Below are 15,646 nucleotides of genomic sequence, written 5' to 3' on the forward strand. Positions count from 1 at the left end.
ACTAGTAAGTTAATTAAATCGGGCACATAAGTTCTATGAGCTTAGCCAGTTAATTGGCATGACATTGCATTATATATACAGGGGATCGAAGTTCGAACCATGATCATCTCGCTTATCCGCTCTAAGGGTGAAGTGTCTAGTCACTAAGTTATTTGACAAAAAAAAAAGTACAACATTGATATTTTCAAGGGCTAAAAAGACACTATACACCAGTTTGGATTTGACTTATTTTTGATCTTATCAAAATAACTTATGCAAATAAATAAATTTTTATGTTAATTCGTAAGTTTTCACTAACAAAAAATGTATTTTTATAAACTATTTTTTTTTATAAACTACCTTAAAAAACTTATAATAATACATAAAATTTTATTTATTTACATAAACTATTTTGCATATAAACTTAAATAAGTCATTCAAAACAGACCTTAAGTTGATAATATAGACGCTGGATTTGCAAGGGCTAGAAACACACTAATTAGGTTGATAAACTTAATGAATTGCACAATAAACCGAGTAAATGATTTAGTGAATAACATAACTTGATTAATTGCAAAGAAACACACATGATAATATGGACAAATAAAGTTGACTAATATTTTGCAATTCCATACAGTATCATTTTAGAATATCGATAATTTGAGGGACTATATTGATATTACAACTTAATATTTTCAAGAGCCGACACATTTACTCGTTCTATAAATTTAAGTTGAGTTTACTAAAACCATTGTCCATTCAAGAAACAGATTATAGATTTCAATCTTTTGTAGTCTTTTGTTTAGGGTTAAGTATCATGGCTTCCGGAGGTTCAGATCAGCCTGGAGGATCAAGCTCAGGTAAGCACTTCACTTCCAAAAATTTAAACTTGTTAAATATATAACGTGTTTTTATTTCGACTATTCAATTGTCTCATAGTTTCACCCGGAGGGTTTGTACGTGGTTATACTGGGTTAGGTTTATTATCTCCCAATTTTATTTTATTTTATTTTTTATTTTTTTTTTTTAATTTCTATTTTGCTTTAAAAGAAAATCTACTATTCATTTGCCTTCACTCCATTAGTAGATAATTTTCTACTAAAATTCTTTCAATTTTTTTATATTATTTATAAATTAATAATTTTTCTATGAAAATTTATTTCCCTAATTTTCTTTTCCCCCTCTCTCTTAACATCCCCCCGCTCCTCAAATTTCATTAATAATAATCAAGACAATGTACATTTTATTTTGTTTTTAAAAATGGATTTAGAAACAAACTTAAAATGTAAGCCATTAATTTGTGTGATATTTACGAAGGTACTTCACTCGCTCTCTCTTTCTCTCCCAATCATGTGTGTTTTAATTTCATTATATGAATGAGCAATAGTCATATTGTTGGTTTTTTTTTTTTTTAATTACTTAAGCTTTTTTTTATGAGATTTATGGAAAAATTAAGTGACATAACATATCCCCTACATATGAGAATGGATCTCTCCATTTTTTTCCTCTCAATTTTTACATCTTAATCATTAACCATTTTTTTTCAATTAAAATATTATCACATGTTTATGATTCAATAATTTAGATGCACCCATTATTTTCTCAAATTTTTTCTCGAATTAATGGAGAGAATCCTTTTTCATATGTATATGGAACTTTTCCTTTATTTAAGAGAGAGAGAGAGAGAGAGATAAAATATAATTGAATAGAGAGACACGTAAAGATAAACAACGAAAATTGATGACTTGACTGTGATAGAAAGCGGAGAGGATTCAAATTTGTGCATCAGCAAGAGAATCTTAAAATTTGTTTAACTTTATATTTAATATTTTGTTCTTGACAACTCATTATAATTTATATGATCTGAAAAATTACTCATGCAAAATTACATAATGATTCATGTTTTGAGGATAATAAGCTAAATAAAAATTTAAATTCACCGAGAAATTAAAATTCATTATAATTTTTTTTTTACAAAGATGGAATTGTACTTTTTTTTTATAAGAGGAAATTGTACTTCTTTGTGTTTTTTTTTTAGGGGGGGATTAATTGTTTTTATACTAATAATTGTTTCTTCTTGTTATCATGTACTACTTCATCCATAATATGTTTTACTTATGATACTTATTTTCTTTGCAAATCCTTTGTTCTTTTCATGTGATTGTTATAACGTATTAAATCCTCAAGGCACATTTGAATTTTCCAGAGTATGTGAGAGCTCTTTAATTTTTCGTTTTACAGAAGGTTTTTTTTTGTCCACAAGGGTATACAACTGTATATGACGTGAGTTTTAGACTCTGCATGAAAAATATATACAAAAAAAGGCTTGGTGGGGTCCACATTTTAAAAGCGACTCATTAATTTTTTTCATGTCTATCTCTCTTATAAATAAATTTTAAATTTTTTTTTATACAAAAATAAATTTTAATTTTTCCTATAGAAAGAAATAACTTAGTGAGCTAGACTAAATAAAAAGAAATAAGTTAGTGAGTTATTTTTCGAATTATACCATCTATATATACTCCCTCTGTCTCAATATATAAGAGAAAATTTGTCAAAAAAAATTGATGTATTTAGTTAAAATTTTGGACTAAATACATCACCAATTTTTCCTTGGGGGAGTATATTTCTTTAAACATTTATTTCTCACATGTTTGTTTAATTTTTCTCTCACTCTTATTGACCGTACATGGAGCAAACTCAAATTGTTTAATGAAGTTCATTAAATGATAAGAAACATATTAGTATCAGTAAAACAAAGAGTCTTAATACTAGGATAAGTAATGAAATAGGAGTAAGTTTGCATACAATGTTAATTTTTTTGGTTTATAACGAGGATCGAATATAGAATCTCATACAATTTAATTTAGTCTTTAGATATAGTTTAATTATACAATTATTATTGTTTTGAAAAAAAGTATATAAATTTACACATGTAAATAACTACAAAAATTAACTTTTTGTGGTATTGTTAGAGGAGGGGGTGCAACCAACTACATGGAGGGTGCAAAACGATTTTTGCATTAAGAGAGTGTACAAATTGATGAAATCAGTTCTTCCAAAAGAAGCACAGATAACAAAAAAAAGCAAGCAATATATGGTGGGATGTGCAGCTGAATTCATTAGAATTGTTACTAGTAAGGCCAACTATTACTGCCAATTGGAACAAAGAGACACAATTACTGCTGAAGATTTGATAGATGCTATGCGAAAAATGCGTCTCGATGTCATCGCTGATTATTCCTCCCGATACAACCAACACTATCATAACTTTCATGCTTCTGTGAGCGGTCAATACGCTCCCCCACCACCACCACCGTTGCCACAAGATGTTCAAGCTTGTGTTAGCGGCGAATATTATGCTCCACCACCACCACCACTGCTGCCACAAGATGTTCAAGCTCGTGTTAGCGGCCAATATTATGCTCCCCCTCCTCCACCACCACTGTCATTACAAGATGTTCAAGCTCGCAATTTTTCAATGGCTCCAAATTCCAAGTTTCCGAACCCAATAGAAATGAGTACATTTTTTGGAGTTGATGATGAAGTACTTCCATCACCATTGCTGCCACAAAATGTTCAAGCTGTTAGCGGCCAATATTATGCTCCTTCTATATCACCACTGCCATCACAGGATGTTCAAGCTCCCAATTTTTTTATGGCTCCAAATTTCAAGTTTCCGAACCCAATAGAAATGGGTACATTTTTTGGAGGTGATGATAGTGAAGAACTTCCTCCACCACTACTATCACAAGATGTTCAAACTTATGTTGGTGGCCAATGCGCACCTCCTCCACCACCACCACAGGATGACCAAGCTCGCTATTTTCCAATGGCTTCAAATTTCAAGTTTCCAAATCCAATAGAAATGGGTTCATTTTTTGGATATGATGATGGTGAAGAACTTCCTCCACCACCACCACCACAACAACTGCCACGAGATGTTCAAGCTCGTGTCAGGGGCCAATACGCACCTCCTCCACCTCCACTGGATGTTCAAGCTTGCTATTTTCCAAAGCCTCCAAATTTCAAGTTTCCGAACCCAATAGAAATTGGTGCATATTTTGGAGATGATGGTGGTGAAGAACTTCCTCCACCACCACCACAAGATGTTCAAGCTAGTGTCAGTGGCCAATATGCACCTCCTCCACCACCACTGCTACCACAGGATGTTCAAGCTCATGATTTTTCAATGGCTCCAAATTTCATGTTTCGGGAACCAACAGAGATGGGTTCACTATTTGGAGATGGTTATGGTGAGGAACTTGACGGTGGCGGTGGCGGTGGCGGTGGCGGTGGAGATGGTAATTCAGAAGGCTTTGATCTTATTGCTTTTCTTAATAGTTATGACAAGTGAGACAATGTTGAAAAGGAAATGCTGGTGAAGTAGTGAGATTTATGAGTTTCGAATAATAATAATAATAGATAATTGTTGGTATGAGAGCATTATGCGTTTGCTAGGTTTTTCATGTTTTCAATATTTTGAATTAATGTCTCCCGAACAAAATGTAAGATGTAAGGTTCCTTTAATAAAAGATATTATTTGCTTTGTGGTTTTTTATATTTTTTTACGAATATTTGTTTTGTGGTTATATTATACATTTATCCCTAAATATAAGACATTTTGTTTTGGTACCCGCACCTCTAAAAAAAATGGAAGAGTGGAACAAAAACACCACCATATGATGCATTCTTAATGTCACTTGTGCCCTACAATTTCAAGCCAACTTACCAATTTATTGGACGAATGCATTCTTTCCCCTTTTTTTTGTTGACAAAGAATGCTTATAAGATATGCTATAACTTATAGCATATCATTAATCAAGACGTGTTCAATACAATCTGGTATATTTTAGCCTAAAAAAACATAGGGCTCGGGCCTTAAAATGTTAGCCCAAAATATTTTAGAGCTTTTTAGCACGACTCAGAAAAGACTCTTGGTTACTGGCCTACGATGTTGCTTCGGCCAGTAACAACATCAGCCAGTATGGGTTCCTGGCGGTATTCCTTGAAGAAAAATGAATCGTTGTTTTCTATTACTCAAATCCTCAGTTAACTTTTAAACTCGACAACAATACCTAATTCAAATTCAAATAATAATAAACAGACTTGAGCAGCCGCAAACTCTATTATAACTAGGTTAACAAAACCAAAAACAAATCAAGATTCACATTAAGCATGATTCAACAGCCGGAACCCCTATTATTGTCATTCTTCATTTGTGATTGTACTTACGTTAAACTGTTAAACTGATAAAGCGCACAACTTCAACAATTCTCTTAAATTTTTCATTTACCTTGTGAATTATGAAATATTAATTTACCTGCAAGTTTACAACACCAAATCAACTATTTACTAAAAACTGACCTAATGCTTTGTAATTAACGACTCTTGCATAGCGAATAAAGCATATGATATCCAGTTTGTAGGAACTATTTATCATCTGATTTCAAGTATAACTTATGTTCTCTGATATAATCAATCACTTCATCTGCAGTAAGGTATTTTATTGATAATCCTCTTGCAATGCATTCCCTGAAATTAAAATAAAAAAGGCAATAAAATTATAACATGTCTCCCCTTTGTTAAATCATCATAATTTATCTATTAAAGTTAATAAAGTGGTCGTATTATTACCTTACTCTTGTTGAGCTGATTTGATTTGGTACAAGTTCGTCTATTACTTCGATATTAGCCTAAAACAATGTAGTGGGGAGATTTTAATTGACATAAAACTCACTAGCAAAACAATTCACTCAAAAGCTTTCCAACAAAAAGCATGGAAAACTGCATGAATTGAAGACAAAGCAAACCATGTTTCATAACTAATCACAAGGTTTTTTAACCACCAATACACAAACACAGAAGCTATAGTTTGACCTAATTGTGGTCAAATACAAGTGAGAAAACAAGAAAAAGAAATTTGAAAATGTCCACATTTCATTTAAAACGCATATTAGTAAATGTGGCAAAGCTTGGAAAGGTGATGTACCTGATTCTCATTCAAAATATTATCATCAGATATAGTCTTCTCAACATCTTGTCCTTCTCTGCGAATGCAGACTACTCCATAATCTCTGCATATACTCTTAACCTAATGTACAAATATAAATGACAAAATTATAGTCCATTTTTGCACAATCAGTGACAAATTACTTTACATACAGAAAATAGACGTATACTCCATTTGTGCCTTATATATGTTGGAAGATGAAAAATGTCCTAACTTATTAACCACGCCAATTCTAACAATAACAACATTACAAAATCAATTATCTATTCTGTATAGAGAAACAGCCTAGGATCTAAATATAGACGATAGTAGAGTTCTCTATGCTACGTAATTGACAAGTACCTGTTCGGGAATCCAGAATCCAGGAATGCTAAAGGAATGAAGGAGATCAGAACCACAAACAAGCATGACCTTGAGGGATTCTACACTAATCAATACAAAAAGAAGTTATTTTTTTGCTTTCATAGCATCATGAGAAACTATTAGCACAAATTTAGAATCAAATGAACCAAACTATTAATGCATCTTTTAGACTACAGTCGCATCTCCTGACACTGAACATACAGATAATTTTTTAAGGCTGTAGTACCTACCATACAGAACCAAATAGCCCAGCTAATAATGTACCCCATAGCACTAAGAAATTATAGATATACTAGTACTAATTGACCGCCTACAACCAGAGGGAAGAAAAATATACTGAAATTAAAACACACATACGGAACCCTCCCTAAAAATATATTGAAATACAGGATGTAGAAATAGACGTAACATAATTAGAAGTATATTGGTAAAGAAAAAATTAATGCAGTTGACAATTTGAAGGATGTATTATAAAAAGGGATGTCCTATATTTAGGGACGGATTTACAACTAGTCATTAAGAAACAAAATATTTGTAAATGAACAACTAATCCTAAGCACCTACATGCTAGTTTTTTCCAATGTCATCAATGGCAGTGTTTCAATATTAAAAAGATTAAGAAAGCTCGTGCTTTTTCTTTCCCTTGTTTTTAATTTACGTTGGGAAGGGGGAGCATTCTGAGAAGGTAATTAGACTAACGTGCTTTCATTGAAGACTTGTCTGTCAAGCATACCTCTAGATACCAACCCTGTCTCGCAAATAGACGCGTGGACTCTGGACAGGACAGTTAAAGTGCGTTGATATGTGCTTTGATTTGCCTGTAGGAGTTTATAAACAGATAGAAATGAAATGAACAAAATCAGGCCAGCCAGACTGATATAATATCAAACTTTCTCCAATTCAAATGTTTCAATTTTGAAGTTTTCTCCATGCAAAAGGAATAGAAAGACATGTACAAGCTAAATATACCTCCCATGGATCAACCATTACAAACTCTGAACTTTTGCAGGCTAGATGACATAATTGTATTCGATGGTCAGCAGATATTAGATTCTGAATCAACATATAAGTGAAAGACAATTAGAAAAATCTGGGTGAGCTGATGCATTGTCCATGCTTCAAGTCCAAAGGGCTTTCGTCGTGTTAGAAAAAAAAAAAGTAATTTAAATAATTTAAGGAATGTTTTAAACCACACTGAACGCTTAGCATATAAATTCCTTATTCAATGAGTTGATTTTGTTACAAGTTTTCCATAGACATGTATAGATATAATAAAGTAAGGATTTTTTTTCCGTCTTGGTTAGACAGCAGCATACCTTTTTCTTGTATGCATCGTTCACAGGTGACATGTATCCTCCAATTACACAGTAACCTTTGGAATTCAATGCATCTCTTGCAAGCTCTATCAGAAAGAAAAGAAAAAAAAAAAAAAAGCAGAATATAAATGAATTTTTTTTTTAAAAGACAAGAATATAAATGAAATTGAAAATTGAAGCACTCAAAAGTCGAAAAATTGTGCCAACAACATTCCATCAAGTGGTACTAAAGTTAATAAGATGGAATATTCTACATGTATATATCTCTCTCTCCTCTTTTACCTTCATTTACGCAGTACGAACTCAGCTAAAAACTTAATGTAAGTTAATAAAAACGAAAACAACTATCCAACTCTTTAGAACACTGTTGGCAAGCTAATTTCAATAGCAATTATTGTACGTATTTTATCTGTATGGTAAGGTATAAAATTGATTCTGGTATACACCGAACCCTACATAGAGTATATTTTGTTCATGGTTAACATTTGTTTAAGAAAGAAGTTCAATACTGGAATTTTCACATACTTTTACCAAAACAAACACCGTAAATGGTAGTAAATAACTATCATGCCATGCATCTATACACTAACCCAGCAACAATTCACTCCGAATATTTTTTCACAAGATGAATCTGAAATGTTAATCTTCCCCCGTAATTCCACTATACTAAAAGGCAGAAAAAGAAACATGTCAAATCATTTAACAATTAACATGTTGAAGAATGAACTTAAAATCAAGATGCCATTTCTTTTTTGTGAAGTGGTTAAACAAAATCATTTAGATTGGACTACCAAAACAGTCATACATGTCTAAGGACAGTCACATAACAATTTTCCACGAAGCAAAGCTTGAAAAAAGAAAACAAAATGAATGAATCAAAGCATCAAATGAAACTCACCGAACATGCGTAAATGCATAAAAGTAGGCGGATTGAAGCTTCCAGTTGCTACCAGAACGACATATATCTTGCCACTGCAGAGTGTGTACATAATTCAGAATAAGTTCAATAGAAAACTCCCTTTACACAATTACAAAAACTAAATAATAGGAAAACCTACTTGCTTGTGTTTCCGGGGGAGGGTTCATTACTAATAAGTTTTAAAGCTAATTTATCCAAGGGCAATGGAACATCCATGACCTGAAATCATTAGAAAATAAGATCTCAACACAAAACACAAGGTATTATATTCAATGTTGTTAAATAGCGGCTATATAAGCGCTAACATAGGAGAATTTGGACAAATCATTATTGTTTGTCAATACATTATTTAGCACAGAAGGTTGTCAAATAGCAGCTATAGCACTATAGTGTAGCAGAATTCTAACCCGCTATTTTTGTGATCCGTTGTTGACAACATTGGTTATATTTTTTCATTGATTAATTCATGCACCAAATAGATTACAGAAGTAAACAAAGAAAAATCCTTTTTTTTTTTTTTGTGTAAACCGGGTGCGGGCAACTGCAGAGACCAATCCCTCGAGCCTTGTGGGACCCAATGGGTGGAAAACTATCGCTATGTTTTAACTGCTGCATTCCCAAGCATCAAACCAGGCCATTAGTTTTTTTTTTTTTGAAACGGCAAATATATTATTATTAATAACCGTCTCTGCACAAGACGATCAGAGGCCGGAAAAGCGAAATTACAAAACAAAGGCGCCGTATATAAGCGGAACACCAATGAAGAAAAACCAGGCCATTGGTTAAGCTAGAAGAGACCAGCGTCGTCTCATCTAAGCTCTTTTTGTTATATGATAAACTTGAAAAGATGAAATTTTAAGCTAAAATTAAGTTAAGATGTTAATAAATCTTGACAGAAGAAAAGCCGGCTAAAGCTAATTAATTAAGCAACTAATATAGCATGAAGAATAAGAGAAAATAAATCAGCTTATTGAGGAGGAGCAAAGTTAGGATTTATTCAATCAAATTCTATTCAATTTGGATCACAATGAAGTGCAGTAGTATCAAACAAAATGTAAAATCAATGAACTCATGAGTGTGAAAAAGATTTTGAGGAGAACGATATACCTGAAAAAACAACAATAGATAAACTCCCGCGATCCTCAATACGGTGCAGCTAGCGGCGGAGTGTTTGTTGCTTTCCGGTGGTGATTGTGGGATCGGACAGATTGATTGAGGATGTGCGTAGAGGATCGAAATTATCTAACTTTATTGGTACAGAGAGTGGCGGAGGGAGGTAACGACGGTGTGATTGTGGTGGTCGGAGTTGACAACGGTTCTCTAATGGCAGTTGGTTTGGTCGACGGTGGCGGAGGGAGATGGAGTTGTTGTTCCGTGTGTTATGTGACTATTTTTTTTCTTAACTTTCAATTACTTTTAAAAAAGAAAAGTCGTGTGGCACTATCTAAAGCATTAGATCAATCTGATGGTCTATATAAATGGAAAGGTACCTTACTCTTGACGCCATAAAGTTAGAGAATCTCGTATAGGAACATGGAGTGAAGTGTTTAGAATTTGAATATTATCTTCTGCATATATAAGTGTTGAGCTTAACTCAATGCTCTAACAGAGGAGATAGAGATACCAACGAATAACACTTTTCTCACCGGATTTGCGTAACCCATGTACACCCTAGCTAACACCACACCAATAACACAAAAACAACCCACAAAAAAAAACATACACAGCAACCGCCTTACAACAAGGAACAGAACAAAACGAAACACAGCAAAACCCAACACCATGTTGTTTTCTAAAATCACAGTCACACACTTGTTGACATAGCAATTAAGAAAGTAATAATAATAGGTGACGATGAAGAATCAAAATAATAATCATAATAATAGGCTTAATCCATGATGAATAAGAAGCAATTGATAGCAATAAGAAAAATGATAACAGAGAAACCAATGATGTAAATCAAGTAGTAAGGGACGAAAGTTTTGCAAGAAAATGAATTAATTTGATGAGTTTACCTGAGAAGAAGAGAATATGGAGCGGCGAGAGGTAGGAGAAGAGAAGTTCAGCGTGAAAAAATTAAAAAAGTAGATACCAGAAAAATATCCAGCTGGTTTGTCAAAAAAATAATATATGAATATGTATCGGTATCAACCATCCACCTAAATGTATAAATAGGTATATCCGTATAATATGTCTATCAAAGAATTCATTTTAATTATACTATTGTGTATTCCGATACAACGGGTTCTAACTAAAATCAAATTATTCCTTTAGTAAAAAAAATAATAATAAATCAAATTGCTCCAAACTCTTTGAATGAGAAGATGTATAGAATAATTTTTTAAAATAATCATTCTTCAGTTGATGCTCCGAATTTTTTCTTTCTAAAAATGTAATTTTCCTTATAGTATTTTTTCTTTCTAAAAATGTAATTTTTTCTTTTGATGAAACATATAGTTTATATTTTTTTTTTATATATTCCTACTTTTATGGGTTTTTTATATTTTTTTTTATATTATTTCTATATTTTTATATTGACTAAACTTTCTATAATTTTTTTATTGTTTTTTTCCTATTTTTATGTATAAATTGTTCTGTTATGTTCATATCCATAATACATTTTGTTCTTATTTCTAAGCATATCATCTTTCTATATTTTTTTTAGTGAAATTACAATAAAGGATATAAAAATTGCAAGGTGGTTAAAAGTAATAACGATAAATCAGTAACTTTGTTGGTAATCAATTTTAATATATTAGTATAATATAAGATAAATACAAACAAAACAAAAATATAGAAAGAATATAAGATAAATACAATAAAAAGTGCTTTAAAATAGGAATAAAATAGGACAATATATTTATGCTTAAAAAAAGGAATAAGAAAAACTATAGAAAAATAAGATGAATATTCATAAAAATAGGAATATAAAAATAGAAACATAAAATTTTTTCAAAAAAAAAAAAGAAGAAAGAAACGTAAACAATATCTATATCTATTCTATATCTATTCTATACTATATATAAAGATGATACATAAGTTCTAGTGTGGACTTTTCATAATACCAACAATACCCTTATTTTTTTTAGTATCAACAAAAAAATTATTAACAAACTCACCATAATATAAGACACTTTTTTTTAACTGCAAAAATATTTTATTAACAAACTGACCATAACATAAGACACATTTATTTTTTTGACATAAGTTAGATGGAACGCGTCTGCCTGACCCGCTAGTTTCTCATAAAAAAAATACACAATATTACCACCAAATTTACTACTAATTTTTAATAATAATATAATAAATTTATTATAAAAAAATATGAGATTTTTTTTAGCAATATAATAATAAAGTTATTATAAAAAATATAATAAAGTTAATTACTATCGAATTTACTAAATTACCGTAAATATTCCTAATCAAATTTCTAATTTTTTTTATTAAAAAATATATACGGGACCATTATTTGTGATCGATAATTTATTCTTTTAATAAGTTTTACAAGAAATAACACAGCACAATAGTTTCATTTATATTTTAACAATATTATATAATAAATTTTTAAATATTTTATTCTAAATAATTTTTTACCTTAATATAATGACAAACTTAAATATCGAATAAAAGTTAATAAACCCGTGCGAATGCACGAATTTTAACTAGTTATATATAGAAACAAAACAGAACAATCTATACACATAAAAATAGAAGAAAAAAAACAATAAAAAAAAGGAACATAAACAATATTTTTCATAAGAAAAATAAAAGAAACATAAACAATATTACTATCAAGTTTATTACTAACCACTAATAATAATAAAGTTAGTAGTATGAAACTTACTAAATTACCCGAAATATTCCTAATAAAATTTATAATTTTTTATTAAAAATATAGACGGGGCCATTATTTATCTCTAAAACATAAAAAAATTGAATAAATAAATTTACAAGAAAAAACACAATAATTTCACTTATATTTTAATAATATTATATAATAGGGTTAAATTCTACACGCTCGTAAATCCTCTCGATAGTTTTATTCAACACAATAGGAGTTTGGACGTTTGGTGAAAGATATTTTCATTTCTCTACGCTATAAAACTTCCAAGTTAATTACAAAAATTAGAGCTTGATCTCTAGAGACTCCAAATTTGTAGCAAAAATTCTCAAATATTCAACTATAAAGATTTTCATTAAAGAAATTAGTTCTATGAAATTCACTAAAAAAATGCTTATCATATACTTAACCCAAACAATCTTTGAAATTGACTTCTCTATTAACACCCACTCTTTTGCTACCACCACACTACGTAACAAACCGTTTAAACTGAAACAAACTTTAACTAACTATTCCCGCGTCAACACACACTCTTTCTTTCATCTTCTTCCACAATTCCCATTCTTGTTTCTTCTTCTTCAAGAAACAACAATGAATCCCTTCAAACCAACCCTCTTCATTCTTTTCACCACCTTCATTCTCACCGCCGGTAACATCCAACTAGACTTCCCTTATTTCACCACCACCAACACCGCCACAAACATCACCTTCATCGGTGATTCATCTCTCAGAAACCGCTTTGTTTCTTTAACTAAATCCACCACTTTCAGCACCGGTTCTATCATCTATAACAAACCCATTTCTCTCTTTGACATTTTAACAAACACTACATCTTCATTCTCAACAACGTTCTCTTTCTCCATCACAAACCCTAATAACCCCACTTCATTTGGTGATGGCATTGCTTTCTTCCTCTCCCCCAACAATCTCTCATCATTATCATCATCGTCATCAGCAAGCACATTTGGTCTTCCTACAAATTTTGTTGCTGTTGAATTTGATACTCGATTTGACCGTCGATTCAATGACCCGAATGAGAATCATATAGGTTTCAATATTGATACATTGAATTCTATGAAAATTGTTGATCCTATTTACAATGGAATTGATCTGAAGAGTGGAAATACTATCACTTCTTGGATTGATTACAAGACTGATGTGAATTCTCTTTCTGTTTTCTTGAGCTATTCTCCGATTAAGCCGCGTGATCCGATTCTTTTTGTAACCGTTGATCTTTCGGAGTATTTTAGAGGAAATGACGGTGTTTACGTTGGTTTTTCTGCTTCTGCTGAAAAAAGTACTGAACTTCATCAGATTCAAAGTTGGAGTTTTTACACTGTTGGATTTGAACCTGCAAGACCTAGGTTGAGGAGTCATAATGTTTCGGATAATTCTGTTACTGTAAGTACTGGGAATGAGGTACACGTTAATGCGTCGCGTCCACGTTCGCGTTCGCATTCTTTTTCTTCGAAGAAAAGGTTTGGTCTTGGTTTTGCTGTTGCAGGTCCTGTTTTTTTCTGTGTTGTTTTTTCATTGTTGGGGTATTATTCTTTTATGAAATGGAAGGGAGTGAGAAAATGTACGTTGAAGAATTTCGGAACTGGGTTTGTTGCTTGTCCTAGAGAGTTTAATTACAGAGAATTGAAATCTGCGACACGAGAGTTTCATCCTAGTAGGATCGTTGGTCATGGTTCGTTTGGTACTGTGTATAAAGCTTTCTTTATATCTTCTGGAACAATTGCTGCAGTGAAAAGATCAAGGCATTCTCATGAAGGAAAAGCCGAGTTTCATTCTGAATTGTCTATCATTGCTGGTTTAAGGCACAAAAATTTGGTTCAGTTGTTAGGTTGGTGTGTTGAGAAAGGAGAGTTGCTTCTTGTTTATGATTTCATGCCTAATGGAAGCTTAGACAAGATGCTTTACAAGGAACCTGAGAGAGGGAAATTGTTGAGTTGGTCTCATAGGGTTAACATTGTTGTTGGTTTGGCTTCTGTTTTGGTTTATCTTCATCAAGAATGTGAGCAAAGAGTGATTCATAGAGATATCAAAACTGCGAATGTTTTGCTCGATGGGAATTTCAATCCTAGGTTGGGTGATTTTGGATTGGCTAAACTCATGGATCATGATAAGAGTCCTATTTCAACTTTAACTGCTGGAACAATGGGATACCTTGCACCTGAATATCTTCAATACGGGAAAGCAACCGATAAAACCGATGTTTTCAGCTATGGAGTGGTTGTCCTTGAAGTGGCTTGTGGGAAGAGACCTATTGAAAGAGAAGGTACAAAGATGGTTAATTTGGTGGATTGGGTTTGGGGGTTGTATTCTGAAGGGAAGATAATTGAAGCTGTTGATAAGAGGTTGAATGGTGAATTTGAGGAAGAGGAAATGAAGAAGGTTTTGATGTTAGGGTTGAGTTGTGCTAATCCTGATAGTGCTGAGAGACCTACTATGAGAAGAGTATTGCAGATTCTTAACAATGAAGCTGTTCCATTTACTGTTCCAAAAGTGAAGCCATGCCTTACATTCTCATCTGATTTGCCATTGACTATTGATGAGATTGTTTCTGATGTTGATGATGGTGAGGGTGAAGAGTTCAATACTAGCCAATCTATGTGTGAGATTAAAATTGAAGGATAAGGTTTTTACCTTATTCATTTCATTCTTTTGTAAATTTTCTATTCTGTAGTCTAAGAAAAATGGTCATAGTTGATTGATTGTAGTTCAGTTCAGTTCAAATCTACTGAGTTTGATGTTGTAAGGTTAGGCTATATTTGAGATACACATGTTATACTTTTGTTGTACAAAAATTGACTGTTTTTATGTTCATATTTCTCAAGTTTCATTCAAGTAACAATCAGCTTAGTGTTTTCCTCTTTTGGATGCTCTCTCAAACTCTTATTAGTGTCCAAAATGAGAAAACATTGTCAATGGTAACTGGTTAGTCCATGTCTGAAGTGGTTGATCTGTTTAAATGTGTGGAGTAGCATGCAATTGAGCATTGTTCATAGCCCTTATCCACATTCTCTGCCCCAAGGAACATTAGCTAGCAATGTTCAACTGCTAAACGTTACTCGGTTCGTCTCGCAATGAGTGTCATAGTTGCTTATTGTGACTAAACTTAGTACTTTCTCAATTCTCAAATTTACTAAAGATTGGCTCAATTTGAAAAGGAAAATAAGGAATGGATTATTTGATCTTATAATTTGATTTCT

General features: G+C 32.0%; 3 protein-coding genes across 6 annotated transcripts; 2 read left to right on the forward strand and 1 right to left on the reverse strand.

Annotated features, from left to right (window-relative positions):
* Window positions 1-3,076: 3,076 nt before the first annotated feature.
* Window positions 3,077-4,336, forward strand: LOC123920747 (formin-like protein 3). Its single transcript, XM_045973053.1, has one exon. The coding sequence runs from the start codon at window positions 3,077-3,079 to the stop codon at window positions 4,334-4,336; it is 1,260 nt and encodes a 419-aa protein (XP_045829009.1).
* Window positions 4,337-5,245: 909 nt separating this feature from the next.
* LOC123923684 (nicotinamide/nicotinic acid mononucleotide adenylyltransferase) lies at window positions 5,246-10,716 on the reverse strand. 4 transcript variants are annotated; one of them, XM_045976390.1, is made up of 10 exons: window positions 10,606-10,716; window positions 8,730-8,809; window positions 8,570-8,643; window positions 7,672-7,757; window positions 7,325-7,408; window positions 7,089-7,173; window positions 6,335-6,414; window positions 5,972-6,073; window positions 5,617-5,675; window positions 5,246-5,514 (listed from the first exon to the last, which is right to left on the reverse strand). In XM_045976390.1, the coding sequence occupies exons 2-10, from the start codon at window positions 8,804-8,806 to the stop codon at window positions 5,412-5,414; spliced, it is 750 nt and encodes a 249-aa protein (XP_045832346.1). In that variant the 5' UTR covers window positions 8,807-8,809; window positions 10,606-10,716; the 3' UTR covers window positions 5,246-5,411. The 4 variants fall into 4 exon arrangements, with proteins under 4 accessions (XP_045832346.1, XP_045832343.1, XP_045832345.1 ...); XM_045976387.1 differs by having other exon boundaries at window positions 6,335-6,419; window positions 7,055-7,173; window positions 10,606-10,709; XM_045976389.1 differs by having other exon boundaries at window positions 9,698-10,691.
* A 2,185-nt stretch (window positions 10,717-12,901) lies between these two features.
* LOC123923560 (probable L-type lectin-domain containing receptor kinase S.7) lies at window positions 12,902-15,301 on the forward strand. Its single transcript, XM_045976256.1, has one exon. It carries the CDS (start codon window positions 13,023-13,025, stop codon window positions 15,069-15,071), a length of 2,049 nt encoding a protein of 682 aa, XP_045832212.1. The 5' UTR covers window positions 12,902-13,022; the 3' UTR covers window positions 15,072-15,301.
* The last annotated feature ends 345 nt before the right edge of the window (window positions 15,302-15,646 follow it).

The sequence above is a fragment of the Trifolium pratense genome, linkage group LG4 (assembly GCF_020283565.1).
Source record: "Trifolium pratense cultivar HEN17-A07 linkage group LG4, ARS_RC_1.1, whole genome shotgun sequence".
Lineage (NCBI taxonomy): Eukaryota > Viridiplantae > Streptophyta > Magnoliopsida > Fabales > Fabaceae > Trifolium > Trifolium pratense.

Excerpts from the sequence above, each read along its gene's own strand:
- LOC123920747 (XM_045973053.1), top strand. The coding sequence starts at position 3,077 with ATGGTGGGATGTGCAGCTGAATTCATTAGAATTGTTACTAGTAAGGCC.
- LOC123923684 (XM_045976387.1), bottom strand. The coding sequence starts at position 8,806 with ATGGATGTTCCATTGCCCTTGGATAAATTAGCTTTAAAACTTATTAGT. Across the intron at positions 6,074-6,334 it reads GATTCTGGATTCCCGAACAG|GTTAAGAGTATATGCAGAGA; the intron begins GTACTTGTCAAT and ends TTTGTACATTAG. Across the intron at positions 5,676-5,971 it reads ATATTTTGAATGAGAATCAG|GCTAATATCGAAGTAATAGA; the intron begins GTACATCACCTT and ends ACATTGTTTTAG.
- LOC123923560 (XM_045976256.1), top strand. The coding sequence starts at position 13,023 with ATGAATCCCTTCAAACCAACCCTCTTCATTCTTTTCACCACCTTCATT.